Consider the following 26,196-nt stretch of genomic DNA (forward strand, 5'->3'; position numbering starts at 1 on the left):
TCAAACATATTTCAAAACAAATTGTTGCTATGAAATTGGTTCAGCATTTTCAGTGGCTGAATTCAAGCTGTCTTATTTCACACTCTAATCACTCATATTATCAAAAGTTCTAAAAGGCTCAAATTACAGCTGTATGGTTGCCTCTAAGGGACAACCATTACACACACATTCTTCAAAAGACTCTTCATGTACATATGTGTGCATGAATGTGTATAGATAAACTAGGTCAAATCCATTGTTGCTTTAATTCCAGTTGAACTCAGTGAAGTTATACTAGGGATGATTTTAGCTTATATTGTTTCAGATTTGCACAATGAAAAAATTACGGCTTGATGTATAATTATTTTCAGTTGGTGCTTAGGTTAAAATTGTACAGTGGGACTTTCAAGTGCAGATATAATCTAAGGATCTGGCAGAATTTCTAGTATAAGTCTCCATTTTCAGAGATTTATCATTTGGCTACAAAACTTGCTTCTAGCTGGAATGTGTCTCATTCCTGAACTGTTTTTAACATATAGATTTTTTTTTAATTTTAAGAGTTTTTAGGCATTTCAAATTTTACAGGAGTACAAAAACTTATAGCATTTCAGATTTTCTTTCTGGTTTTGTATCATACAATCAACTTGCTCAAAGGTTAATTCAGCAAAGCATTTAAGCGCATGCTTAACTTTCATCATGTGCTTACATCCCATTGAAGTCAATAGGACTTAAGCATGTGCTTAAGTACTTTGCTGAGTTGGCATGGCCTTAATCACATGCTAAACATTTTAAGTGTATTGCTAAATTGTGGCCTATGAACCACATTTTTAAGGATGCTTGTCCATTATATGAATTTGCAGCATTTTAGTACTTATACAAGAAAATTAAGACACTGATGTCATGGAGGCTTGGGAGTCAGTCTTGGCTGCCCCTGTATGGATGTCTTGGGGATGAGAGGAGGACAACACAGGGACACTATTCATCACATGCACAAGGGAGCCAGGCAGAATGCTGCCACTAACAGTCCCAGGGTATTACTCTGCACCATTGATCTCTGTGAGAGTTTTTCCCTTGATTTTAAAGCGTACAGATTTAAGCCCCTGAGCATAATAGTGGCCCAAATAACACATCCAGTAATGCTCCACATCTTAGACAAAGCATGGCCAGTCAGATTGGTTGAAATGTGAGGGACCTGCCCTCTCATTATATCACCTGGAGGGAAGTGTGGTGGATGGCAGAGATGCTTCACAGTACCACCACCCAGTTGCCACATCTCTGCTGCCCTGACCCATTCCATGCCTCCGGCTCCAAAAGTCAGAATTTAGCCCTTAGAGCCTAGCTCCTGGGCCAGATGCAGCAATTGCTCGCCATGTTTTTCACAATGTATTAAGTGTTTTAGGCCCATAAAATAAAAAATCATGTTAGGGAAATATCAAATACACATGCATACAACAGATAATACCCAGTCATCATCTATGGAACCATTACAGTGCATGCTGAGAATGTGTGTTAGCCACACACGTCAGTCTGCTGTTATAAATTTCCTTCGTATATATTTTGGATTGGTGGCACAGCAGAGTATTTTAATAAAACATCCATCAATGTAGTCAGTGTGCTGCATCAGCATGACCTCCCTCCACAAGATCTTTTACTTTTATAAGAGAATTTTATTCCAGGCCTAAATTAACAAATCTAAGCAACCTGGCATAACACAAATAGGCTACATGATAGCAGACAGCATGACAGATTCTTTTTTTCATTCATGAAGGATAACCATGCATAGCAATTTCATCTTTTTTGATAGAGTGTCTGGGTTTGATAGACCCACTGGCCAAAACATCCAAGTGGGGGCAGGGGAATAATTCAAGGCTGCATCCACGAACTACAGTCACCCCTGTACAAAGGCAATGCTCGAGCTCCACTCCTGGGGATTGAGGATTTATTCCAAATGAATCCCAGAGAGATTCCCTGTACAAAGCTATTCAACTCAGGCTTTGCATAGTGGTCTGGAATTTGACCGTATGGGACTTTTCTATGCTTCCTGTGGGAAGAACTAACTTATCACTAGCTCTATCATACTTGTACTTATTAAGGAGACAAGAGAGAAATTTAGGCCAATATCTTATTTTCTCATAAACCAAGGTATACATTATTTATTTTTATTAAATATTCGTGTTAGAGACTCGCCTAGAAACCCAATCAGGATTGGAATTTCCAATATAAACATACAAGATCCACATATTCATGTGTTCGTCTCAAATTCAGGTTTTCCTCATCAACTGTAAAGGTGGTGGATGGAAGCACCACGCTTTTTCATTTCCATTCCTGACATGCTGCCTTTTAACATGATCTAAGGTAACACCAAAACAAACGTATGAATGCCCTGATCCTACAAAGACTTAGGCACATACTAAACTTTACAGGCTTATATCTTTGCAGCATCCGGGCCTTAATTTGTTTCTTTCCTTCATTTCTATATTTCTCATACTATTTGGGGTGCACAGTGGGATCATTTATTTGCTTCTTTTCCTGCAGGAGGGATCATGTCAGACAGAAAATTTGGTTATCTCTGACTATATCTGATGGTTTTGTAGACAGAACTATTACTCTGCACATTTGGTGGGGATCGCATGATTATTATAATTTTGTTTTAAGTTTACCTGTTTTTTTACTTACTTTAACAACCTAGGTGATGCCTCAAATGATCTTTTTTAGGATTTTATTCTGCAACCCATCACCATAGTATCTGAGCCTTCCACATTATCTGTATACTAAATTATCTCTATACTTCCTATTCAAATATAAACCTGCATTTTATGTTAATAATTGATTAAATTAATGAAAAGAAAACATAAATAAACCTAACAATTTGCTGGTGTTAAAGCTGTAATTTTGGAAGTAGCTGCTTAGATGATTTTATAAACCAAATTCAATTAATCTATGCATCTATATTTCTTTTTCTTCTAGAAAGCAGAGATTGCTGTTGCACCTCTGACCATCACTTTGGTACGAGAAGAGGTCATTGATTTTTCTAAGCCTTTTATGAGTTTGGGGATATCCATTATGATCAAAAAGCCCCAGAAATCTAAACCAGGAGTGTTTTCCTTCTTGGACCCTTTGGCGTATGAGATCTGGATGTGCATAGTCTTTGCCTACATTGGTGTCAGTGTGGTCCTGTTCCTAGTTAGCAGGTTTAGCCCATATGAGTGGCACACAGAAGAGCCAGAGGATGGGAAAGAAGGACCAAGTGATCAGCCTCCCAATGAGTTTGGCATATTCAACAGCCTCTGGTTTTCCCTGGGTGCCTTTATGCAACAAGGATGTGATATTTCCCCAAGGTTTGTGTCAAATCTTTTAACTTTTCCATTTTATCTTCAACACTCATGATGCCGAGCTGCATACATTTTTCCTTTTCTTCTTTTACTGGTGCTATGTAGAAGTTCACTGTTTGTGGAGTTTTTCCATTTAGAAACTACAGCAAGAGTATTAGAGAAACTGCTTAGGAATTTTATCACTATTGGTACCTTTCAGACTTCAGTGTAAATAAATCAGGAACAGTTACTTATTTTGTCTGCTGATAACTTGTACGCATAGGGGCAATTTCTTTGACTTCATTGGAACTGTACAAGTACTATACCTTGCCCATTGTATCACAGTAGTAACAGCATGCAGGTATGCTATCTGACCTGCATGAATGAATGTCCTAGTTTTGTTTCATATTAAATTGTGCAGTCACTGCTTGCAGAGTATCACTGTGTATAAGACAGAAAATGCTTTTAGTGACTATTTCTGATAAATACTATATAATTGCCAGACTTCAAGGGTTGGACCTGAGCATCCAAACTTCCCCAGATCCTGGGGAGAACTGCAGGAACTTTGATTTGAATCACTCACCACCAGCTCATTAAACATTAAGGCCGATTTTTTCCAACGTGGATGCCTAAACTTAGCATTAACAGTGGGATTTTTAAAAGTGTTCAGCCCTGAGTCTAACTCTGCACTAACACTAACTCTGCGGCTCTTGTAGTCTGTGGTAATTACAACTCCCGTTGATTTCAGTGAGAACAAAATTAGCCCAATGCTGAGTGAGCATTTTTCAAAATCTCACTCTAGAGGCAAAATCATGGATCCCGGATCACACATTCACTTTGCCATCTAAGAGAAATAGACAACTTAAAAATGCATCATCTTTTTACCTTTTAAATACCTCTGTTTTGTTTTTTAAATGTTGTATGGATTTGTTGCTCAAAATCATGACCCAGAAACAGCAATCTTGTTATCAGACATTATGAAAACTTAGAAAGTTCTGCTCAATTCAAATATATTCTTCCTATTCAATTTCTTAGCCCTTTCTTGGGCAGACTTCCACCTGTGTAAAATGTCAGCAAAAGTGAGTGTTCCCAATGAGGACAACCTAGTGACAAGCACATAGGATTTGGAATCAGGAACTTTCAAGTTCTCACCTTGTCTCTGACACTAAATTCTTGTGCAGTCTCAGGAAAGACACGTAAGATAAAATTTTCAAAAAGTCTCTAAATGACTTAGGATCCTAAGTCCCATTTTCAAAAGAGACATTGGTAATTCAGAAGCCTTTCTCATTGAAAAGTCAATGGGACTTGGATTCTTAAGTGTCTAAATCCCAGATTTAAGTATTGCTGTGCTCAGCATTGCAATGCCTCACTGATTTAGAAACATCAACCCCTTTTAAAAAGGAGATTTAGGTTCCTAAGTCAGTTAGGTGTTGCGGTGCTGAGCACGGCAATATCTAATTACATTTAAAAATCTGGGCCTTAGTCACTTTTGAAAATGGAAAAGTTCATTGAAATCAGTGGGTGTTAGGCACCTAGGTGCTTTTGAAAATCCCAGGAAGCCATTTAAAATCTGGCCATAAATTACTTATGTGTTTTTTTTTTAAATTATCCTTTGGCCTTAGTACTGCAGCCTCTACTCAGATGAGTCTCCTTGAAGTCAAGTTTTGCCAGAGTAAGGGCTGCAGGATAGGCCCATTAACCCATGTACTTCAGATTTCTAATTTGTAAAATATTGATAATCCTTCTTCATCCAACCTTATAAAGCTGTGGTGAAGATTAATGAAATAATATTCTCATTAACGGGAGAATATTCACTGTTAATATGAACAGAGTATTATATACAGTACAATGTGAATATTATTCAACAACCAAACATACTTCTCCTTGTGGCCTATTCAGGAGTCAAGGCCAGGTTTCCAGAGGTGGTAGCACTAATTCGTGCTCCCAGAGCCTTTGTAGTCTCATATTATGAGGTTGTATTTTAAGGCAATGTATATGAAATAAAATGGTATGTATCTCAATTGTGTTTGCTACACTAAATAAGGCTTTGAAGAGTACTGTTTCCTTTCAGAACATATGCTTACATAACACACAGGGGAGGAAGGATGATACTGTGTATAAGGCAATGTCTCTGAGCCCAATCCTGCTCCCTTTGAATTTCATGGCAAAACTCCCTATGACTTCAATGGCAACAGAAGCAATCTTTTTTTCTGCCTGTTTTCTCATCTGTATACTTGGCAAAGTGTTTACATCAGAGAAGTGATGTAAGGCTACATATTCATTAATTTTGCACAGCATTTTCCTCAGGTGACCGGTGGCACCGAAATGGAAAGTATTATTTATTACTTATTGATTGCCAATAATCCTGTTGTTATGCACAGCTTCTTAAATAATTACCTGAAACTACGGGTTTCCAGACAGCTGGAGGAATATGTACTGGGGTTGTTTCCTTATAAGTGGCAAATTACTTACGAGTGGCAATAGCGTTCCAATGCTACCTGCAGCATATTGTACACTCACGGGAGCGTGGGGACTTTGCGTTTTGTTTTATATTTTAGAAGGAAGAATAGAGCGCGCCTTGCTTTACTATTTTTGCTCTCCGAAAATAGACGACACTTGTTATAAATCCTGTATAGCGTAGTCTAGCAGCAATTTCCTGTATTAAAAAGTATCAAGAGAATAAGCACTAGAGTATTCACAATGCCTTGTACAAATAGAACTGTTTATATACTACATTGTATATTATAGGCCTCGTCATTTATGACGGGCGTGTTATTATGAAATATACAGTGGTATATTAAACTTATAAAATCTCACACCCATTGACCGTTACTTATTAATAAATAGCCAGTAATAATGATATCTCTCACTCTCTCTTTTTCTTTCTCTCCTTGGCATAAGAGATAGGAAAATGTGCATTATCTTATTCGTGTTTAGATCCCTCTCAGGTCGCATTGTTGGAGGTGTTTGGTGGTTCTTCACACTCATCATTATTTCGTCATACACTGCTAACCTCGCTGCTTTCTTGACTGTTGAGCGAATGGTCTCGCCCATAGAAAGTGCAGAAGACCTTGCCAAACAAACCGAAATTGCATATGGAACACTGGACTCAGGGTCAACAAAAGAATTCTTCAGAGTAAGTTGGCATGCTTAATAAGGGCCATCCTCCCTACAGACAAGTCTGCGATGAAATGTTCAGAATGCTGAAATAATGTTCCTTTACAAATAATTATGTTGTGGGGTTTGTAGCTCCTGCAAATTCTGAGGTTACCATTTCTACCTCCAGCGCCACTTGTTAGCATTGGCAGTCCTTTTAATTTGTAGAAAGGTTATTGATCTTGACACATCAGGCCAGGGAACAGCCCTGAGGGAGAGTGGAACCAGAGATAATTAGAGCAGCATTACACCACTGATTCATCTCGAGCTACAGTACTGAAATAACACCCAGCATTGAATGAGCTATGATGATGATAAGGAGTCTTGTTGTTTTGCTTCTACCTAGAGGTTCTGCTGGGGGCTCTTTTGCTTTCGGGAAGTGTATGAAGCCTGGTGACTGGATACAAATTTCACTAATGGCCGACTTACACAGAACGTGGAAAATGTGATTTTTTGTGGGTTTGGAGCATTACGAAACAGCATAAATGACCAGTCATATGAATTTGTTGTGTGCTATCTGTATTGATTAGTTCATTTTCATTTGTTTTCCTATAGCAGTGTGATAGGGAGGTGTTGTTCTCTTCTCCCAGCAGTTTGGAGACAGAAAGCACTGATATTACCAACAGTACATAAAAACACTGATCACTCCTGCTTAGTTTTCTGTCTCTGGCAGTCGGACGTACAGCCCAGTTGGCTGAACTGGTATGAGTCTTAGTGTTCTCACGTCGTTTTTAGCTAGATGTTGTTAGCCAGTAGCCTCATATGAGATTAATTAACTGCCAGGTGCTGGCTAAAGTTCATAGAGAAAAGATGTTTTCAGTAGAAACAAGGAGTTGGAATGTTGTGGTTTTTCTTTTCGTTAAGTCTTGTTAAAAAGGACACTGACAAATGCCAGGGTGTTCCTCTCCTCCACCCCCCACCCCCCCCAAAAAAGAGACCATTAGGATTTGCCTTCAGACTGAAATCTCTCAACTAGGTATACATTTTTAACAAAACTTAAATGTGGTTCCAAAATAACTGACAATATCCCTTTAAGGATTTGACATAGAATCTGCTAAGCATTCCTAACCTGCCTATAGTTAGGTATTTTAACACAGGAGATGCATGGAGAAATTTTAGAAGACTTTGTAAAAATGTTTTAGTATTATTTTGCACCTGTACTCTGTCCATCAGTATGGTGGGTGCCTTACTGAACATACGGCTAGAAAAGACCCTGACTCATAGATTTTACAATCTGGGACTCTAATCTTGCAAACACCTATTCATATGTTTAGCCTTATGTGTAATCCATTGTTCAGTGTGTGTTACATGTCCTCTCTGTACCCACTCATTAGAGAAGATGGGTCTGTTACCACTTATAGCTCTGGGTCTGGAGGTTGGCCAAGATAGTGGCTGTCACATACATGGGGGCTTGTCTGGGTTTTGAACAGCTATGATCCTGTGATTCTCCAGATGAGTTCCTTTTGTCCTGAGGCAATGTGTAACCCTCTGACCACTATGTGTTATGAGGACTCCTTGGTGCCTGGGCTACAAAGTCTGGCTCTTTAACTAACTTCTGAAGAGTCATGGTTCTAGTTTTGCAGATTCCAGGTTCGATCCTTGGTGTAGACCAAAATGATGACCATTGCATATGAGTAGTTCCATTAACTAAGCTAACACAGTAAGGGTAATTAAAATATATAAATGGCTGAGGAATAAGGCAGCTTTATTTAACTTTAGATTCATTACGTGCATTTATTAATAGTTCCCCATTATTTTTTTAATATACTTCACATGCCTATCATAAAATCTCACTTCTTGTTGGCAATGCTGCAGAGTGCGTGTATAGGATTTGGAAAAAGAAACAAAGAATGGGACCCTTTTTCTGAAGCTTCCATAACACTTTGACAAACTGCAATTTTGAAATAATGAGGTCAGCTCCTTTGATATAAGGACGAACTACAAATCTCGGCCACAATACTTTTGTCATTTTTTTCTAGTCATGCTGTAACGATAACTACTATATTGTGCTTAAACTCTGTATTCTATGTAAATAACAAGAGCCATTTTAAAAAAGAAATAGCATTTTTGAGTCCACCTGTGGTAAACACCGTTCTTTCACTTTAATCTTTGGAAATTAAAAGAATAGCAGCAAGATCAATTGTGTCCCCCCCTGTATTTTAGAACATAAAAGCAAACAAGACAGAAGTAAACACAAAAACGAAATGTAACTGCACATATAAATGTGAAGCTTTAACGAGCACTAGGCTAGCTGGAGCACTTTGTTTAAATCATGTATCTGAAGGCTTATCTTCAAAAGGGTTCTGATCTAGGCAATGTTGCCATGTCTATTGCAAAAAATACTTAACAAGAAATATAGGAGAAACAATAAAGTATTTCCAAAGGGATGCAAACATCTTCACCTAATTCTTTTACAGTACAGACATTGAGATCCCGCCTCGATAAACATTAAAGGAAAACTGCACCTGATTCGCTCAGTCCAGCATTCTAAAAGGTTAGAAGACAAAGAGCACTTCTCATCATTTTGGGGCTTCATGCTGTTGGTTACCATTTTATTAATAATTACCATCTCAATGAAAAATGATCACTCATGACCCTGACTGTATGGGGTCCAAATGTCAGAAAATCTAAACTAATTTGCAGTCTGCTTTAGTTCTGATTGATCAGCAAGAGAAAAAAAAAATGTTCTTTTTAAAAGTCAACTTAAAAGAAAAAAAGAGTTCCTTTCTCACTGTTATTAAAGCTGGCTGGAAGCTGTGAAAGCTGAACATTGAGAGCAGTTTGCTCAAAGGCAGAGAATTAAATTTCAATTGTTTTGCAGAAAAAAAAAAGTCCTATATGAAAGGTAGCATTGTTTAGTGGACTAAGTCCACTAAGTGGACTAATGGGCTGGATGAATGCACTATAAGGTGGGTAGAAAGTTGGCTAGATTGTCGGGCTCAACGGGTAGTGATCAATGGCTCCATGTCTAGTTGGCAGCCGGTGTCAAGTGGAGTGCCCCAGGGGTCGGTCCTGGGGCCCGTTTTGTTCAATATCTTCATAAATGATCTGGAGGATGGTGTGGATTGCACTCTCAGCAAATTTGCGGATGATACTAAACTGGGAGGAGTGGTAGATACGCTGGAGGGGAGGGATAGGATACAGAAGGACCTAGACAAATTGGAGGTTTGGGCGAAAAGAAATCTGATGAGGTTCAATAAGGATAAGTGCAGGGTCCTGCACTTAGGATGGAAGAATCCAATGCACCGCTACAGACTAGGGACCGAATGGCTAGGCAGCAGTTCTGCGGAAAAGGACCTAGGGGTGACAGTGGACGAGAAGCTGGATATGAGTCAGCAGTGTGCCCTTGTTGCCAAGAAAGCCAATGGCATTTTGGGATGTATAAGTAGGGGCATAGCGAGCAGATCGAGGGACGTGATCGTTCCCCTCTATTCGACACTGGTGAGGCCTCATCTGGAGTACTGTGTCCAGTTTTGGGCCCCACACTACAAGAAGGATGTGGATAAATTGGAGAGAGTCCAGCGAAGGGCAACAAAAATGATTAGGGGTCTAGAGCACATGACTTATGAGGAGAGGCTGAGGGAGCTGGGATTGTTTAGTCTGCAGAAGAGAAGAATGAGGGGGGATTTGATAGCTGCTTTCAACTACCTGAAAGGGGGTTCCAAAGAGGATGGCTCTAGACTGTTCTCAATGGTAGCAGATGACAGAACGAGGAGTAATGGTCTCAAGTTGCAATGGGGGAGGTTTAGATTGGATATTAGGAAAAACTTTTTCACTAAGAGGGTGGTGAAACACTGGAATGCGTTACCTAGGGAGGTGGTAGAATCTCCTTCCTTAGAGGTTTTTAAGGTCAGGCTTGACAAAGCCCTGGCTGGGATGATTTAACTGGGACTTGGTCCTGCTTCGAGCAGGGGGTTGGACTAGATGACCTTCTGGGGTCCCTTCCAACCCTGATATTCTATGATTCTATGATTCTATGATTCTAAGTATGAGAATTCAAACCTCTCACTATTTCCTTATATTATAGTATGGAAAATCTATTGGTTTTCTGTCTCGTTTTCATTCTAGTTTAGCTTATATATTGAATGTTAATGCTGACAGAATTATTCAGCTGAAAGTTGGAGGCTTGACAGTGTTTCTATATAGATGAGGACTTGTTAGAACTTCAGTGCTTTCTGTTTGCCTGATGGGAGAAGGAAACTGAATTATGAAAAAGGTTTTTTTAAAAAGACCTTCTTTAGGAAATGTAGGCCATGATTTGCTAAGACAGAAGAGTGAAAATTTTACCTTAATTTATTATGTTTTAGTTTTAAGAGAGAAACCAGCACACTATATTTTCACCTTATCAAGAATCTCGCACTAAAAACTTCAGGAATGATTGGGAAGTAGAGACAGATAAGGACACGTCAGCATTCTTGATATGGCGCCTGATTCAGCACTGCAGTACTCCAGTTTTATGCCAGTCTAAGTGAAATCAGTGCAGTTATCCTAATGTAAAATAGGAATAATACAGTGATGAATCAGGCCCAGATCCTGCTCCCAGTTACACAGATGTAAATGCAGAGTAACTCAATAGTTATCATGGCTTATGGGCACTATGGAAGTAGTATGAATTGATACCAGGGTAACAGCGGCCGGAGCTGGTTCCATGGACATGATGAGCTGTGTAGGTATTTTTGATGATTGGAATTTTTTAGCTGTCAGTATTTTTTCCATAACACGATAAAATAGAGTGTGTGCACCAGCTGAAAAAAATGAAGAGATTTTGTTAAGCTCCTACACAAGGCATATTCATGAGACACTTGTGGTAAAATGCTGTTCACTAGCAAACACTGATAAATGTTCCAACCACAAAGATGTTTCCTTTCACCGTTCTCCTGTGCGGGTGAGACATTGTTCTCTGGCCATATTACTAATACAATTATTCAGTATTTGGTACAGATAAATACTTCAGGGAGGTTTTCTTTATCTTCTACAGAGGTCCCATACTAACCCTTTGAAGGTAAATAGATTTAAGTGAATACTTAATTCTTTAATTCCAGATTGTCTTTAAAATCTCCCCAGTTCCACCCATTCTGCCGGTCATGGAACAAGGTGCTGACAAACCTCAACTCCCACTGAAGTCAGTGGGACTTTAGGCTGATTCAGCATCTGTCCCTATTCAGAAAAGCACTTAAGCACATTCTTAAGTCCAACTGACATAAGCTTAAGCACACGCTTAAGTGCTTTGTTGAATATGGATGCACATAAGCATTTTGCTACTTTGGGGCAAGGAGGCACTCAGCACCTCCCAGGAGTGCTCAGTACCTTGCAGGACTGAGCCCAAAAACCTAATTCTGCTTCAATGGGGACTCCTCTTGACTTGTACAAGAGCTGGATGGAGCCCCCTAGAAAATTCTAGTTTCACTAAAAGGAGCCTTCTCCTCCCATGCCAAAGAGGAAGGGAGAGATGGCATTTGTTCAATGTATAGCTGCCATCTGCATTTTGCTACTTTGGGGCAAGGAGGCACTCAGCACCTCCCAGGAGTGCTCAGTACTTTGCAGGACTGAGCCCAAAAACCTAATTCTGCTTCAATGGGAACTCCTATTGACTTGTACAAGAGCTGGATGGAGCCCCCTAGAAAATTCTAGTTTCACTAAAAGGAGCCTTCTCCTCCCATGCCAAAGAGGAAGGGAGAGATGGCATTTGATGTATAGCTGCCAGCATTTTAAAAGTTGTGCATTGTCTAGGTTTGAATATATGTATCCATATTGTTGGGGGGAGTATGGGAGTAAAGGTAGGTGTACATGTTAAATATGAATAGCAAATACGCAAAGCCTTATTCCTGACAATAGAATTTTTCTTTTCTTTCTTTCTTTCCTTCTTTCTTTCTTAATAAAGTTTTAGATAATTACAATAACAAAAAAACAATACCATCTTTTCCCACCTATAAGGCATTATCATTTGTAATTGTGCTAAACATGCACCAGGGAGACAGATTTCCAAGTAATCTACAACAAGCTGTAAATTTATCATACATTTCTGGCTGAGGTCTGAAGCACTGGTACAATCCTGAGATGACAGGAGGAAGGGCATGGTAGGCGAAGGGTCATGGATGTTGGAATTCTCTCTCCCATAACACAAACGAAAGACCAAGATGCCATGTCTTTGAGATCAAAGCTCAATACACCATTTTGGTTCCTTTTTAATAGTGTGTGTGTGTGTGTGCGTGTGTGTGTGCACATCTGAGATTTGTTTATGTTTGTTTTTAGTGTTGGGTGTATTCCGAAGTAACTACTCAGCCTTTACTCAAGCAAAACTTACTGAAGGCAATAGGAGTTTTGACTGAGTAAAAAGTGAGCATTAAAACTGAGTAAGGACTTCAAGATTTGGCCCAGTATTTGTGGGAGGCCTGTTTTCTTTTTCTCTTTCTCCTGCTCTGTGGTTTTTAAGGGCTATATTGCCCATTTGTAAGTTTTGGCTTGAATTTTCAGTCACCCTAAAATCCTTTTACTCTGCTCTGGAAGCGAAAACTGCCTTTGTGTAGCTGAGACTTCAGGCCGATGCTTGCAATTATTTTATTAAGGCTCCCAGAGGCTACAGGGTGCCTAAAATTAACGTTTGTTGTTATTATATTATTGTTATTTACTGTGTTTGGTTTTTTTAAATAACCAAAGCGTGCAAGGAAATCTCTTGCCCAGGTAAAATTGTCCAAAACCTGCTGGCATGAGGGACCAACTTTGATCAATTGTACATTGAGTTGTGATGCATTCGATGCTTCAACGTCTAAGGTGTATCTAATTTCCCTTATTTTTCTCCAGAGATCAAAAATAGCAGTGTATGAAAAGATGTGGACCTACATGAAATCGGCAGAGCCATCAGTGTTCACTAGGACTACAGCGGAGGGAGTAGCCCGTGTTCGCAAATCCAAGGGCAAGTTTGCCTTCCTCCTGGAGTCCACCATGAACGAATACATTGAACAGCGAAAGCCGTGTGACACCATGAAAGTGGGAGGAAATCTGGATTCGAAAGGCTATGGAGTAGCCACACCCAAGGGTTCTCCATTAAGGTGGGTGGAATAGTATAACAATATAACATGTGTTGTTATAGTATTCCACCTTCCCTGATGTCCCTGATATAGTTCTTTTTGTGTTGTGTGTGAACATGGTATGTTATGTTTTCTTTTACTCCATCTCATATTTTCAATCAACAAGGAGGTAACAGTTTCTGATAGTGATGTAGATTTAATAGCTATTGTTGACGTATCTTTCAAGGCCATATAAAAACCAAACTGGTTGAACACTAGCTACTTCGTCAACCTAAACAAATGTTAAGAGCAGCTGTTCTATCTCACCAGCTTCTTTCACCAAATTCAGCCCTATCTTGCATGATATCAGTAATATTCCTACATTTTATGCTTTGGTTATTGACTCTGGCTTCTATTTTCTAGATAAGAAGCTGCTTGTAGCATCTTATTTCAAATGTCAACATTTAGGAGATAATCAGTGCCAGTGTTTAATTTATTAAAACACCTTCTTATCTAGGAAAAAAAAGTTAAAGTTTGTGTTTCTAGCATTATGCATTTCAGGAGTGCCTTCAGACTCACTACTATTCACATTTACGTGAGCACTCTGAAATTAGAAGATAAAATTATTCCAAAATTACTTTAAATGGAATCAGGCTTATTCGATCAAATAGGAGAATTTCTGGCTTACAGGCAAAGCATATTTGTTTTTTATTTAAATCTTTAAGGTAATAAAATTGGAGGTGTTAGATGTGTGATAAAATTGGAAGCATTTTAACACACACCTGATACCTCCAATTTTATTATCCTAAAGATTTAAATAAAATAAATGTTACCTGCATGATCACCATGCTGGGTTACTTGCAAGGGGCTCTGATGAGGCAGATGCCTGCAGGAAATTAGGTGGGTTGAAAGTGAGAGTTGCAAGAGACAAAATAAAGAAAAGTGTGTGCAATCAATGATACTAGTTAGGAGGAAATAGAGAAGAGAGCACCTGTCCATATGCATAATTTCCATGTCTACAAAGAAAAACCTCATAACTGGTGTAAAGATAATGGGCCTGATTCTGAACTCACTAGTTTTACACCATTTTAACACCATTGACTTCAGTGGGGTAATTCTTGGGTTACACTTGTATAAGTGGGGGGAGAATTTGGCTCATTTTATCCACATCAAAAGGAAAACATCAATGTAATGTGAATTAGAGCATGCTCAAGGAAAAGTCAGGCCAGTTATTTTGGTGCCCAGATATGAATTTTGGTCCCTGACTGTAGATACCATTGAGATTTGAAAGTTTGGGCCTTTGCAACCAATGGAGTGGTAACAGAAGATAGGCTAGAAGAAGATAGAGAGAAATGAAAAAAGAAAAATGTTAATAATAAAGAAGGAGATGGTGGAATGTCATGAGGTAGGAGGTTATTAAAGTTAAAAGGCAATAGAATTGGGAAAAGCAAATTCATTATGTCCGTGTATTTTTGGGATTCATAAGCCAGAGATATTTATGATGTGTTAATATCTCTTTCTCACTGTTTCAGGCAAACTACAGCTACAACTGCTAGGCAGCACTGCAATTATGACTAGAGCTTGCATCTCAAATAGTAGAGAAATACCCACTGATGATGTACCCTTACTTTACTATGCCAAAGCCTAAGCAAAACCACTCGTATGCATGTTAGCTGCTGTCAAGTCTATTTTAGCAATCTTAGGATTGTTTCCTGTGCACATGTTTTATAGGGCTTTTTAGTCAGTTTCACTGTCTTCTTCACAGTGTCCACCACCAACAGCAAGAAACAATCAGCTGTAATAACCGTTAGCCAGTGGAGATTTTTTTCAGTTTGGCAGATTGGTCAAAAGCGGCTAGGGGGCAGGGGGACCAAGCATGAAGCAATTATGTATAAGGTCGGGGTAAGGGAGTCTGGGAATATAGCGCAATAACAGATGGAACAGAGGAGGCTGCTCAAGTACGTGTATAAAATGCTTGCAAAGATCCAGGGTGACATCCTCTCTCCACTGACATCAATGGCAAAGCTTCCATTGTCTTCAGTGGGGCCAGGATTTCACCTGAATGGGTAACACTGTAACAGCATCCCTATGATAGGGGATGAGATCAACTAAATTTGTTTTTTGAATTCCACTTTAGTGCACTGTAAAAATAATTCCTACTCAACATAAAAATCAGACCAAACCTTCTTTCAGACTGCCTCATTTGGCTGTCTTAACATCCATGCTTTTCCTGAGCCTTTCTTTCACATGTGCTGAGCTGCTTATGCTCCCGCTGAAGCAATTTCACTCCACCTCATCCCTCCTCAACCCAAGTGATGAAACCTCAAGTAACAGATAAGTGCTCCTAACCTATTGAAAAACATTAAGAAACCCACATATTGTTCTGAAAAGATATACATGAATAACCAATAATACCTCACATTCATAACACATCCATCTATATAATATATACAAACACTAGAGATGAAGGAAGAGTATTATTTCAAAGGTAATTTTGTGTTAACCATGTTCATGATCCTCCTATGTTTATTTGCTATGAGTATGCCAGTACTCAAGCATTAATTCACATACATTTTCAGGACAAGTATATTTTTAGCCACCTGCTTAAATATTTTCTATGCCATATTTTGAAAGGAAGTATTTGCAATGTGAAGTCTTGGGCCCGGTTCTCCTTTCCTTTACACTGCTGTAAATCGGGAGTTACTTCATGCAAATGCAATAACAATTGTGTAAAGCTGTTGTAAGTGTAAGGAGAATCAGGCCATCTATCTCCACAAGTGAAGTATAGAAAGAAACAGGGAAAAGATGTCTTTCCCTGTTACATAGTCAGTGTGCGGTATAACACCAGCAATTTATGGGTCTCTCTACTCTCACATTAATGGAATCAGATATTCATTACATACAGAAATACTATGCATATTCATCACCCCACTTCTGATGATGAAATCCTCCTGTCAGAGACCTCTGTGGACTGATCGCTCATTTTGCATGTGATCAGGACAGTGGATTTCAATTCAATCCCTTCCCTTTGTCTATGGGAGCAGGTTTCAGACTCCAGTAGGGCTCAACCAGTAACTAGTGGCAAATTTTAATTGATTCTAGGGACATATGATACATGAATATCACTGAAGTGAAAAAAAATGGGAACTGTTTGATGGGAATTTGTTTTGTGCCAACCAGGCAGTACTGTGCTATCATGTGTCTCTCCTTCCCTTCTTTTCATGGATATCCATTTATTTAAAAAGAAAAGGAGTACTTGTGGCACCTTAGAGACTCTCAAATAAATTGGTTAGTCTCTAAGGTGCCACAAGTACTCCTTTTCTTTTTGCGAATACAGACTAACACGGCTGTTACTCTGCAATCTGTCATTTATTTAAAGTGTCATTAAAGTTTGTCACCTTTGGAAGAGAATTTGGAACTAAGGACAGAGGCGGCCATCAAAAAGTCAACCTTTGCTAACAGGTACTGCCCAGTTACTACGGTTATTTCTCATTCCCAGCATGCTGGGGATTTTCAGTATGTCAAATACTACTGTCGGTACTCAGCAAATGATGACTTTTTAATGGCAGCCAGTGTTGCTTTTCTCTCATAAGTGGCAAGTTCAACAATGGTTGATAGAGTGCTGTCCCCATCTAGCTCCTCAGTGAGGTCTGCATTTGTGAGGTGTGGTGGCAGAACAGTCTTTTCGCCAGACTTCATGTCCTCCATGAGAGCCACTGCAGCCAGTGCAAATCTGTTGTGCTGGTTGCTTTAACCTATGTTTCTGGAGCTGTGCTATTGAAGAAGCAGAATGTCTCCATTTCTGATTACACAGATTGTAATTTCTGTTGCTTATCTCAGCTATGCCTCCTGAATCTAATGGGCAGGTTTCACCCTTAACCGTTAAAAAACCTCTTATGAATTTTACAATATGTTTTTATATTCAACAACAAAACAGGAACTGTGTGCTGCTCAAATGTTAGGCCTTGCCTGTGTACTCCTTCCTGTATTGGCACCACAGACAAACCCTCGAAAAGCAGTGACTCGCATACAGTTTTTCACCCCATAAAGAAACATTTGGGATGCTAAAAGCATCCTGAACTGTATTGTCGATGTCTCATGTTTTTTCTTTGGTTGGACACAATTTTGTCCAGTCCCACAATAGTACAGGGCATTTACGATGAAGTTGAAAGGATTTTCACTTAGGAGGAGGCAAGTTGGTAGTTTGGATTGGGGAAGGATCTGCACTGGACAGAACTCATGTGTGCAATCGCATGAGCTTTGTAGCATACTGCTCTCACCTGTGTGACTTAGCCTGATCTCCTGAGTGACGTTTGTTTCCATTAGTAGTTGCCCCAATAAAAGGCCATCCTTTCATGCTGAATTTCCTTGTGGCACTAGGCGTGCACAAGGGGGGCAAGCAGGGACACAGCCCCCGCTAATCAGTGGGGGCACATTACTCCTCCTAGACCAGGGCAGGAAAGCGAGCTCCTCCAGCCTGGGCTGGGGTGGAAGATGACAGTTCTTCTGTCCCTGGGGCCGTAGGGGGAGATCTAGCTCTTCCGGCTGCCAGGGCAGAGTAAGTTCCCCTGGCCCTGGGGCCATGGTGGAAAGAACCAGCTCTTCCAGCCTCTGGGACTATTAATATAGGAACAAAACCCTTTTTAGTAAATAGCAGAGACTTAGAAGTCATGAGAATGTGTCTTCTCAACTCCAGTACCTATACCCTCATTCTGCAAATGGGATGGAGTGATACTAGACAAAAATGTGTAAGGTACATAACTCACCATGTAGACACTCAGAGCCTGATTCTGATACCCTTGCTCATCTTGTACAGTAGCTTACTCCAATATTAGCCCTGCCGAAGTTAATGGGACCATTTATAGAGCAATGCGCTACTCAACATTAGTAAATGTGGCAGAATCTGGGCCTAAGATACTATAGTGATGAGTGCTACAGAAATAGCAATAAATAAATCTATCACCTAGAAATGTATTTTTAACTGAACATTTTAATTTCCTTTGGCATTTAAAAACCACTTCTAACTACAGCCATTGTGCTGAAAAGTGGGTTCACCTGTGACCCCAGCAGCATGGAATTCCAATGTAAGAGACTGAAATACCAGTCTCTGTTCAGCTTGAATACGGGCTTAAGATCACAGTAATTTCACTGTTCCATTTCGTTAAACGTTTGCACAACAGCCTTGTTCCTCCAAAATTAAGTGATGATTAAAGAAGGAAACGCTGTGCTGTTCTGCTATGTGACACCTTGTAGCCCAAGTGTTTGGAGATTTCTGAAGCTGGCTATGATCTTTTTAAGCCTGCAAGGGCAGGAGATGGGAAAAAGCTGGTTAGTTAATTATCATTGTGGGATTGTTCATACAAGTTCATGACAGGCTGTGTCAATACCAAAACAGGATTTGCTCCAGGCTCATTTTTATCGTACAATATTCCAACAAGGAATGAAAGCTTTATGAAATAAACAAACGGTGTGTCCATTTTTGAGTTATTTGAAATTAAACAAAATGGAAGCTTCATCAGCTTCATATTTTCTTTTGTCTTCATTTAACCCGGAAATCGACCAAATTACATTTGTCAAGGTGTTAATCTAGATAACAGGCATGAAAGCTAAAGAAGCCTAGATTGCAAAAGTAATCAGAGAGCCTCATTAAAACTACCAGTACAAACCAGAATCTCTCAGAAACTACCACCATTTATGTATACGCATCTATAGTAACTTTTATTCAAGGATCCCAAGGTGCTCTGCAAACATTAATCTTCAGAACACCCCTCTGAAGTACGTAAGTATAATCATTGTTCCCCATTCATAGAGGCACTAAGAAAGTATCCTGCTTGGTTGTAGTAGACTTTGCCTGTCCTCTACTCTTGCGCTTCGCCAGGTACTTGTACACCAGCACAACAGAAGGTGGGTTGTAGCCTGTTATATCTTAACAATGCTGCCAATTATGTTTCTCTCTTTTCTTTTCATTATACTTCCTGGTTGTTCAGGTGTCAATACCTGGGAAACTTACCAGGCAGCCTCGCAGCCTGCTATCGTTGAAGCTCGTGGAAAAATTTCCATTGACTTCAATGAGAGCAGGATGTGGCCCTAAAAGATGTGTCCCACTAAGATAATAATGTTCAAATAAATGGCAGGTGGAATAAAGAAAGGTAGCAGACTGCCAAAAATACATTCAGCAGCTTGTAACAATAACTCTCCAGTAAACCATGACATTTGAGAAGCAAATAGAGAGACTAAAAAGCATTTTAATAATCATCTATTTGGTGGGGAAACTGCCAACTTCCAGTTTGCATTAAGTGCTAGGTGGACCCTGCAAGAGTCACAGATTGGCCCGCAGACCTGTTACACAGGTTTGCAGTATGGATCTGTTAAGACATTCACCCTCAAAAGTAATATGAATGTTTTCTTTCCTTTCCTCCTGAGTCCTGTTTTAAACCAAGAACAATGTGTGAGATCAGCATACAGTATCATACTGGGTGATAGGGTAGGAGTCAATAAGCCAGCACCTAAAATGGGAGGAGATAGAAGGACCATCTAGTAGATGGACCCTGAGTTAGAACTCAGGAGACCTGAGTTAGATATCTAAATCAGCCACAATCTTCCTGTCTTGTCATGTAAGCTACTCTGTGTCTCAGGTCCCATCATAAAAATTGGAATGATATTTCTCTACCACATAGGTGTGTCATGAGGATAAATGCTTGTGAGATGCTCAGAAAGTAGGTAACACAGGCCACATGAGTACCTAGGTAGACACAATGAGTTCAAAAGATTGTGGGATGGAATGATGACATGCTACAGGACAACGATTATTCATTTGAACAGGTTCATATGATGTCTGACAGGAATGAAGCTCAAAACCCCTTACCGTTTCCTCGGCTGATGTATCTTTATGATCCTTACTCGAGTTTTATTCATTTCCTGCTCAGCCATATTCCATCCCACTGACATCACTGAGCAGGGACAGAGTCAAACCTGAATAAGGCCCTCCATCTTTGGGTGTTATTTAGCCAGGTCTTTTAACAAGTTACCAAAAGTTGAACAATCAAATATGACCTTCTATCAGGTCAGGCTCATTCTTGGCAACTTCTCTCAGGACTCTGCCAGTTTTCCCATCCTCAGGGAATACTGAATACAGTTTATGCACCATCCTCTGAAAATGTATACACCACCTTAGAGTACAGAGCAATTGGCAGAGAGTCTAATATGGCCTGAGAGAATGGAGTTCTATCTTTGAGTCTTAGCTGATATAAGTTCACCTTCTATTGTTCAGCTTCCATTATTTCTCTTAGAAGGATTGAAGTGGGTAAACCACCACCAGGACCAAGGTAAGAGAGAGGTTTTCTTTCAACACATAGTGAGTACAGTGTATTTGAAGGAAAATCCTGCTGCTTTGTATATTCTTTCATCAGCACTAGGGACAAGCAAGGCCTGCAGATGAGAATAGACTGGCAGGCCATCTATCTACATAATAGGCATTCAAAGACACATTAGGCTCATTTACTAGGCTATTGCTTATATGTTTCAAGCTAGTGAGGCCAAATTTTCAAAAGTTAGGCACCTAAATCCAGTGGACGACCTTTAGCTCCCTTGATACAGATTTTGCTACCCAATTTACACCCATAGGCGTGAAAATTTCAGTCTGGATTTTTTATAGCTCTTTCTGCCAAGCCATTTGTGTAACTCAAGCAAATGCCATTATTTAAACTGTTGGACCTTCAAGCTCTGATTCTGCAAAGGAGTTTTTTCAGGCTGGCCTGTGTGCCCAGGTGGCATCCTTCTGACCCATCCACTTACAAAGGGTAGCTTGCAGGACTGAGGTGTAATTTTGAATATAATTAAGATGGGTCTCGCTCCAGAAGTACTTGGAAATTGTTTTAGGTGAATGACAGATATTTTATAATCTCATAATTTTTTTAATAATGCAAAGTAATGGAATTTAGTAGAGCTGGTTAGGAAATACTTTTTTTTTTTTTTTGGCTGAATATTTTGAATTTCTCTTTTCAGAGTAGCAGCCATGTTAGTCTGTATCCGCAAAAAGAACAGGAGTCCTTGTGGCACCTTAGAGACTAACAAATTTATTAGAGCAAAACCCAAATACCAGAAATAATTTGATTCTTAGTTGCTGAAAAACAAAAATGTTCAGCCAAAAACTACGGGTTTTGGCAAAAAAAAAGTGATATTTAGGTTTTCCAAAAATCAAAAAGGAAAAGTGGGTACCTCTGCAAAAAAATTAATTTAGATGAAAACTCAATTTGCTATAGAGGGAAAAAGTGTTTTGATGGGAAATTTTTAACCAGACCTATAATTTAGTTTAGAAAAATCATATTTATGCTGTGACACAAACCAATAAAAGTCAGTAAATTCTGAATTGAGACCAACGCTCAGTTTCTTTCTGTTGCCAATGGGGCAATTTGTTCTGTACTTTCAAGATTTAACTTTGAATATCTTGAGTGCTTTTATCAGTTTAAGTTACAAATTTAATTTTATTTCATATTAATTTGTGGGTGGTTGTGCAGAATAATCTTTAATATTCATATATGCGTAGTACTTAGCACTTGAGGGATTTCATCAAATTGATTTTAAAAAACACCCGTTTCACAAAAACTCTAAAGTATTAATGATTTTTTTAAAAGATAATTTTTTCAAGTTTGCATGAACACATGATCAGTAACCCTAATCATAATGGGCTTCAGTGCCTTGAACTCAAGCTATGAAAGCCTTGAATTGCAACCAGAAGTGCAGAGAAAGCCATGGCAGTCTATGGAGCACTGGTATGAGATGTTTCTGGCATCGAGCACCACTAAATAAACAGGCTGCTGCTTTCTGCACCTCCTCTAGCTCTTGAGGCATCTGCAATCATAGATCCATATAGAGCACACTGCGTTCATCCAATCTGTAGGCCACAAGGACATGAATTACAATGTCAAAAAAAATGGGTGCAAATGTGCTAAGCGCGATGAAAAAATGGCATCTCCACACAGCCACCTGGAACTCCAGGAGCATTTGGGGAATCACTAGTAGCTCCCTGACAGAGAGTAGTTAAACTCCCTCAATCTTGGGGCCAGACATCGTCCACAACCAACTTTGAAAATATTTTTCCCAGCCATCCAGCTTCAACTCTTGTGTCTGGATTGAGTGTCAGCTCACTCTCGTCTAGGTCCCAATCTTATCCAGTTATTAGGAAAGTAAAGGGAACCCATCTGGGTTCAATCAAAAAGAGATCTAAAGCTCTGTGTCATCCACATAATAATGGCACCACATCCCAAATTCCCCTAGTGGCTTCATATACATTTTGAATGGCTGACTGCAGAAATCCTCATGGAACTCCACATAAGAGAGCCTAGGAATCAACACAACCCTCTGGAATCTCTGAATTATAAAAATAGGACTGTTTCACTGTGATCCCATGTAACCTTGCCAGGGTCTCCAGACAAGCCAAGAAAATCTCGTGCTCAAAGATTGTTGACAGAGTTAAAAGAATCAGCATGGACTGTTAGACTTTGTCCATCACTAGGAAGAGACCATCAGCCAATGGGAGACCACTTTGGTCTTTATTCCACACCAAGACTGAAAGCCTGTCTGGAAGGGATCAAGGAAATCTGAGAGTCAGTTTAGATTGGAGGAGAGAGTGCAGGATGTTTTAGGAAGTCTTGGACTTGCCACTGACTTGCTCTGTGGCTTTGGGGAAACCACTTCATCTTCCTGAATTATCATCTGTAAATTGAGGTAATTACATTTGCTCCTCAACCTCAAAGGGATTTTGTGGGGATTAATTACTTAATGTGTGCAGGGTTTTGAACATGAAAAGTCTATCTGATGGCTACATCTGGTGCCAAAATTAACCCCACTACAACCTTCTCGTCAATACCCTTGCTTAAAAAGAGCATAGGCATATAGCTAGAATTTAAAGCTCAGGCAATCATTTCTTGAACACAGGCATAACCACCTAATGAGAGAAGCTGGCACCCTGCCTTCCTTAAAAAGCCATTAGCAGCAATCTCAATCAACAATGGCCCCAATACCTCCCTGCTTGATTTTACTGACCACAAGAGGCATGTGTTCAATGTATCACCAATTACAAGATCCCTACATCCACGATAGAGTTCCATTAATAGCTTCCATGGCTTGCTTTCTGTGATACCTGGCTGCTTGTGTTCAGAGGATGGCAATAATTAAAATGTTCTGCTCAGTTGTCTGCACTTAGCTTTGCTGACATGGTTATTGTAGCATTTGCTGTTCTGTACATAGCTCCACTGATAATGACAACATTATGTGGGTGGCTGCTGGGGGGATTGAATTGCCCTTGTCTAATAATTTCACCTGGTGTTTGATATTCAGGTGGCTTCAGGTCATTTTAATTATCAGAGCATTGGCGAGCGGACTGTGGACTGATATTCTCACTCTGGTTGCTGGAAAAATTTGCACTCATTTCAGTCTATCAGATCTTCATCATTAACTCCTGAAAGAAAGCCCTAGGAATTCTTTCAACTGATTCATGGTTTTGTTGCTGACCAAATTAGGCTTTATATGGCATAGCTGTATTTGTTTCATTTTTATAGTATTGATCTGTCATTAGACAACACAAAACTCAGCACTTCACTCAGGCTTCAAGTTATCCTATATTATTATTTTCATTGTGGTAGCATCTAGAGGTTCCAACTAGGGGACAGGGCCCATTGTGTTAGTCACTGTACCTGCATATACTAAAACGGCCTCAAAGAACTTGCACCGCAATTAAATTAAGAAACTATCTCTTGGTATTGATGATCTTACCAGTTATTGCCTCCTCTCTAATCCTCCTTTTTAAGGAGCACTACTGAGAGAGTGTGATAAAGCAACTGGCGATACCCGGAGATCTCAAATTTCCTTGACCCTTTTCAATCTAGTTTTAAGCCTGGATATGGTGCATCAACCACATAGGTTTATTAGTTGATGGTCTTCTGACAATGGATAAAGATCGCATTTCCATGAGGGTTCTTTAGTTGTATCAGTTGCTTTTAATGCAGTTGGCCATGAAGTGTTAACACATCTTGGACCTGACAGTGATAAATGAATTCACAGGACTCCGAGGAATGGTATCAGGCAACTGGTCTTTTGTCCCATGGATGCCAAGTGTGGAGTTCTTTTATCACTGCACCTGATCAATAAAGAGAGAATTAAACTGCTTGGGTTGCAGTGCCATTAGCAAGTGGATGACACTCAGTTTACATTTGTTTAATCTGGTTCAGTCATTCACCTTTCCCAGTGTCTGGGTGAGACTGGAGCTTGGGTAAGAGCTAGTTGGCTGATATTCAGTTCAGAAAAGACAAAGGTAATCCTGATCAGAAACAGCCAGAGAAGGCTTAACTAAGGAGTATGCTGTGTGTCTAAAGTTTACAATCTAGGAGTTCTACTATATCACTGGTTGTTTCTGGGTGTACAGGTAGCAGTAGTGCCAATAGTTCACTTTTTCAGCTTCACTCGGCAAGCAGGCTTTAGCTTTTCCTCTCATTGTGGACCTTGCCATGATTATCCATGTCATTGTCACCTCCTAACTGATTAGTGCAGTGCACTCTACATGTGTCTACCCTTGAAGACCGCTCAGAAATTGTAGGTAAGGCAGAGTGCCTCTGTTCCCATTTACTTAGCAGTGTTTTGCATATGAAGCATATTACACATGTATGCCACAGATGACACAGCTTCCCATTTCATTTCTGGGAGGAATTCTGGTGTTGGATTTGATTTATAGAGTTTTTATGATTTGGCTTAGCGACCACCTCTGGCAGTTAAGATCAGCTTGGACTCTCAAGCTGACAGGCCCTAGGTTTGTATGACAAGGGCATGATCAATGGTGGGTCTTTAGTTCTGGAGATCACTTCCTCCTTAGCCTGAAAAAGACCAAGTATGTTGATGGTCACATCAAAATGCTAATTATCATAGCAACTCTTATTACAGATATGTTTTTCCACCTAAAAGGAAGCCTGTGTTATGAAAATAATGAAGAAAAAAATGAGAGAGAGAGAGACTTATGGGTAACATAACTAACACCCAACCAGTGACCAGTTGACAAAGAGATGAGAAAAGTGCTAGGGTATGCTTTGCAAATTAATATACAACACATTGAATATACTGAAAAATGCACTAAATTTAGTATTTAGGGAAATATTAACCACCCAGTATGGTACATAAATAACAAGAAAGAATCTGGAAGCAGAGATATTAATTGTTGCCAGGATTACAGCTCATGAAATAAGGCAAGCCATTTTTTCATAGATATTGGCTCTAATTATTTTTAATGAATTCAGTTCAGCTATTGTTTTTTCCCTTTTGTGTGACTGAGTTTTACTGGCCCAAATGTTCAAAGTAAATACATTTCAAAGTTTCGAGAATGTGCATCTGTGGAAATGCAAATCTAAATTTGGACACTCAAGCTTTCATTCCAGAAGCCGTTTTGCCCTCATCCAGCTGGAACAGAAACAATACCGGGTGGTTTAACTGACCAACCACAATTAAGCAACACAGTTGAAATTTTCCGTATTCTGAGCCAATCCATAGATTGACAAAATCCAGATGTTTGTCACATCATTTTAAATGGCATATACATTTCAGAAGACTGCAAAAGCATTCCACAAGTAGGAAAACAGGTTAGTTTAATCAGATAAATTATTATTTACCTCTACCAGCCATGGCCCTACTGGCACACAATATTATCTTGATTTGATGCATTTTTCTCCTTTGTAGTTCTCCTGTATGGTTCTGCAATG

General features: G+C 39.5%; 1 protein-coding gene across 8 annotated transcripts in view; it reads left to right on the plus strand.

Moving 5' to 3' along the window:
* Positions 1–26,196, plus strand: part of GRIA4 (glutamate ionotropic receptor AMPA type subunit 4) — a 280,562-nt gene that overhangs the window by 222,750 nt on the left and 31,616 nt on the right. For all 8 annotated transcript variants that reach the window (XR_006286035.1, XM_043529722.1, XM_007059674.4 and 5 more), the window contains 3 exons: positions 2,947–3,317; positions 6,228–6,426; positions 13,248–13,495. Coding sequence is in view for 7 of the 8 variants with exons in the window: in XM_043529722.1 (XP_043385657.1) it covers positions 2,947–3,317; positions 6,228–6,426; positions 13,248–13,495 (818 nt within the window). In the remaining variant the exon portion in view is untranslated. The remainder of the gene's footprint in view (positions 1–2,946; positions 3,318–6,227; positions 6,427–13,247; positions 13,496–26,196) is intronic.

The sequence above is a fragment of the Chelonia mydas genome, chromosome 1 (assembly GCF_015237465.2).
Source record: "Chelonia mydas isolate rCheMyd1 chromosome 1, rCheMyd1.pri.v2, whole genome shotgun sequence".
Classification (NCBI taxonomy): Eukaryota; Metazoa; Chordata; order Testudines; family Cheloniidae; genus Chelonia; species Chelonia mydas.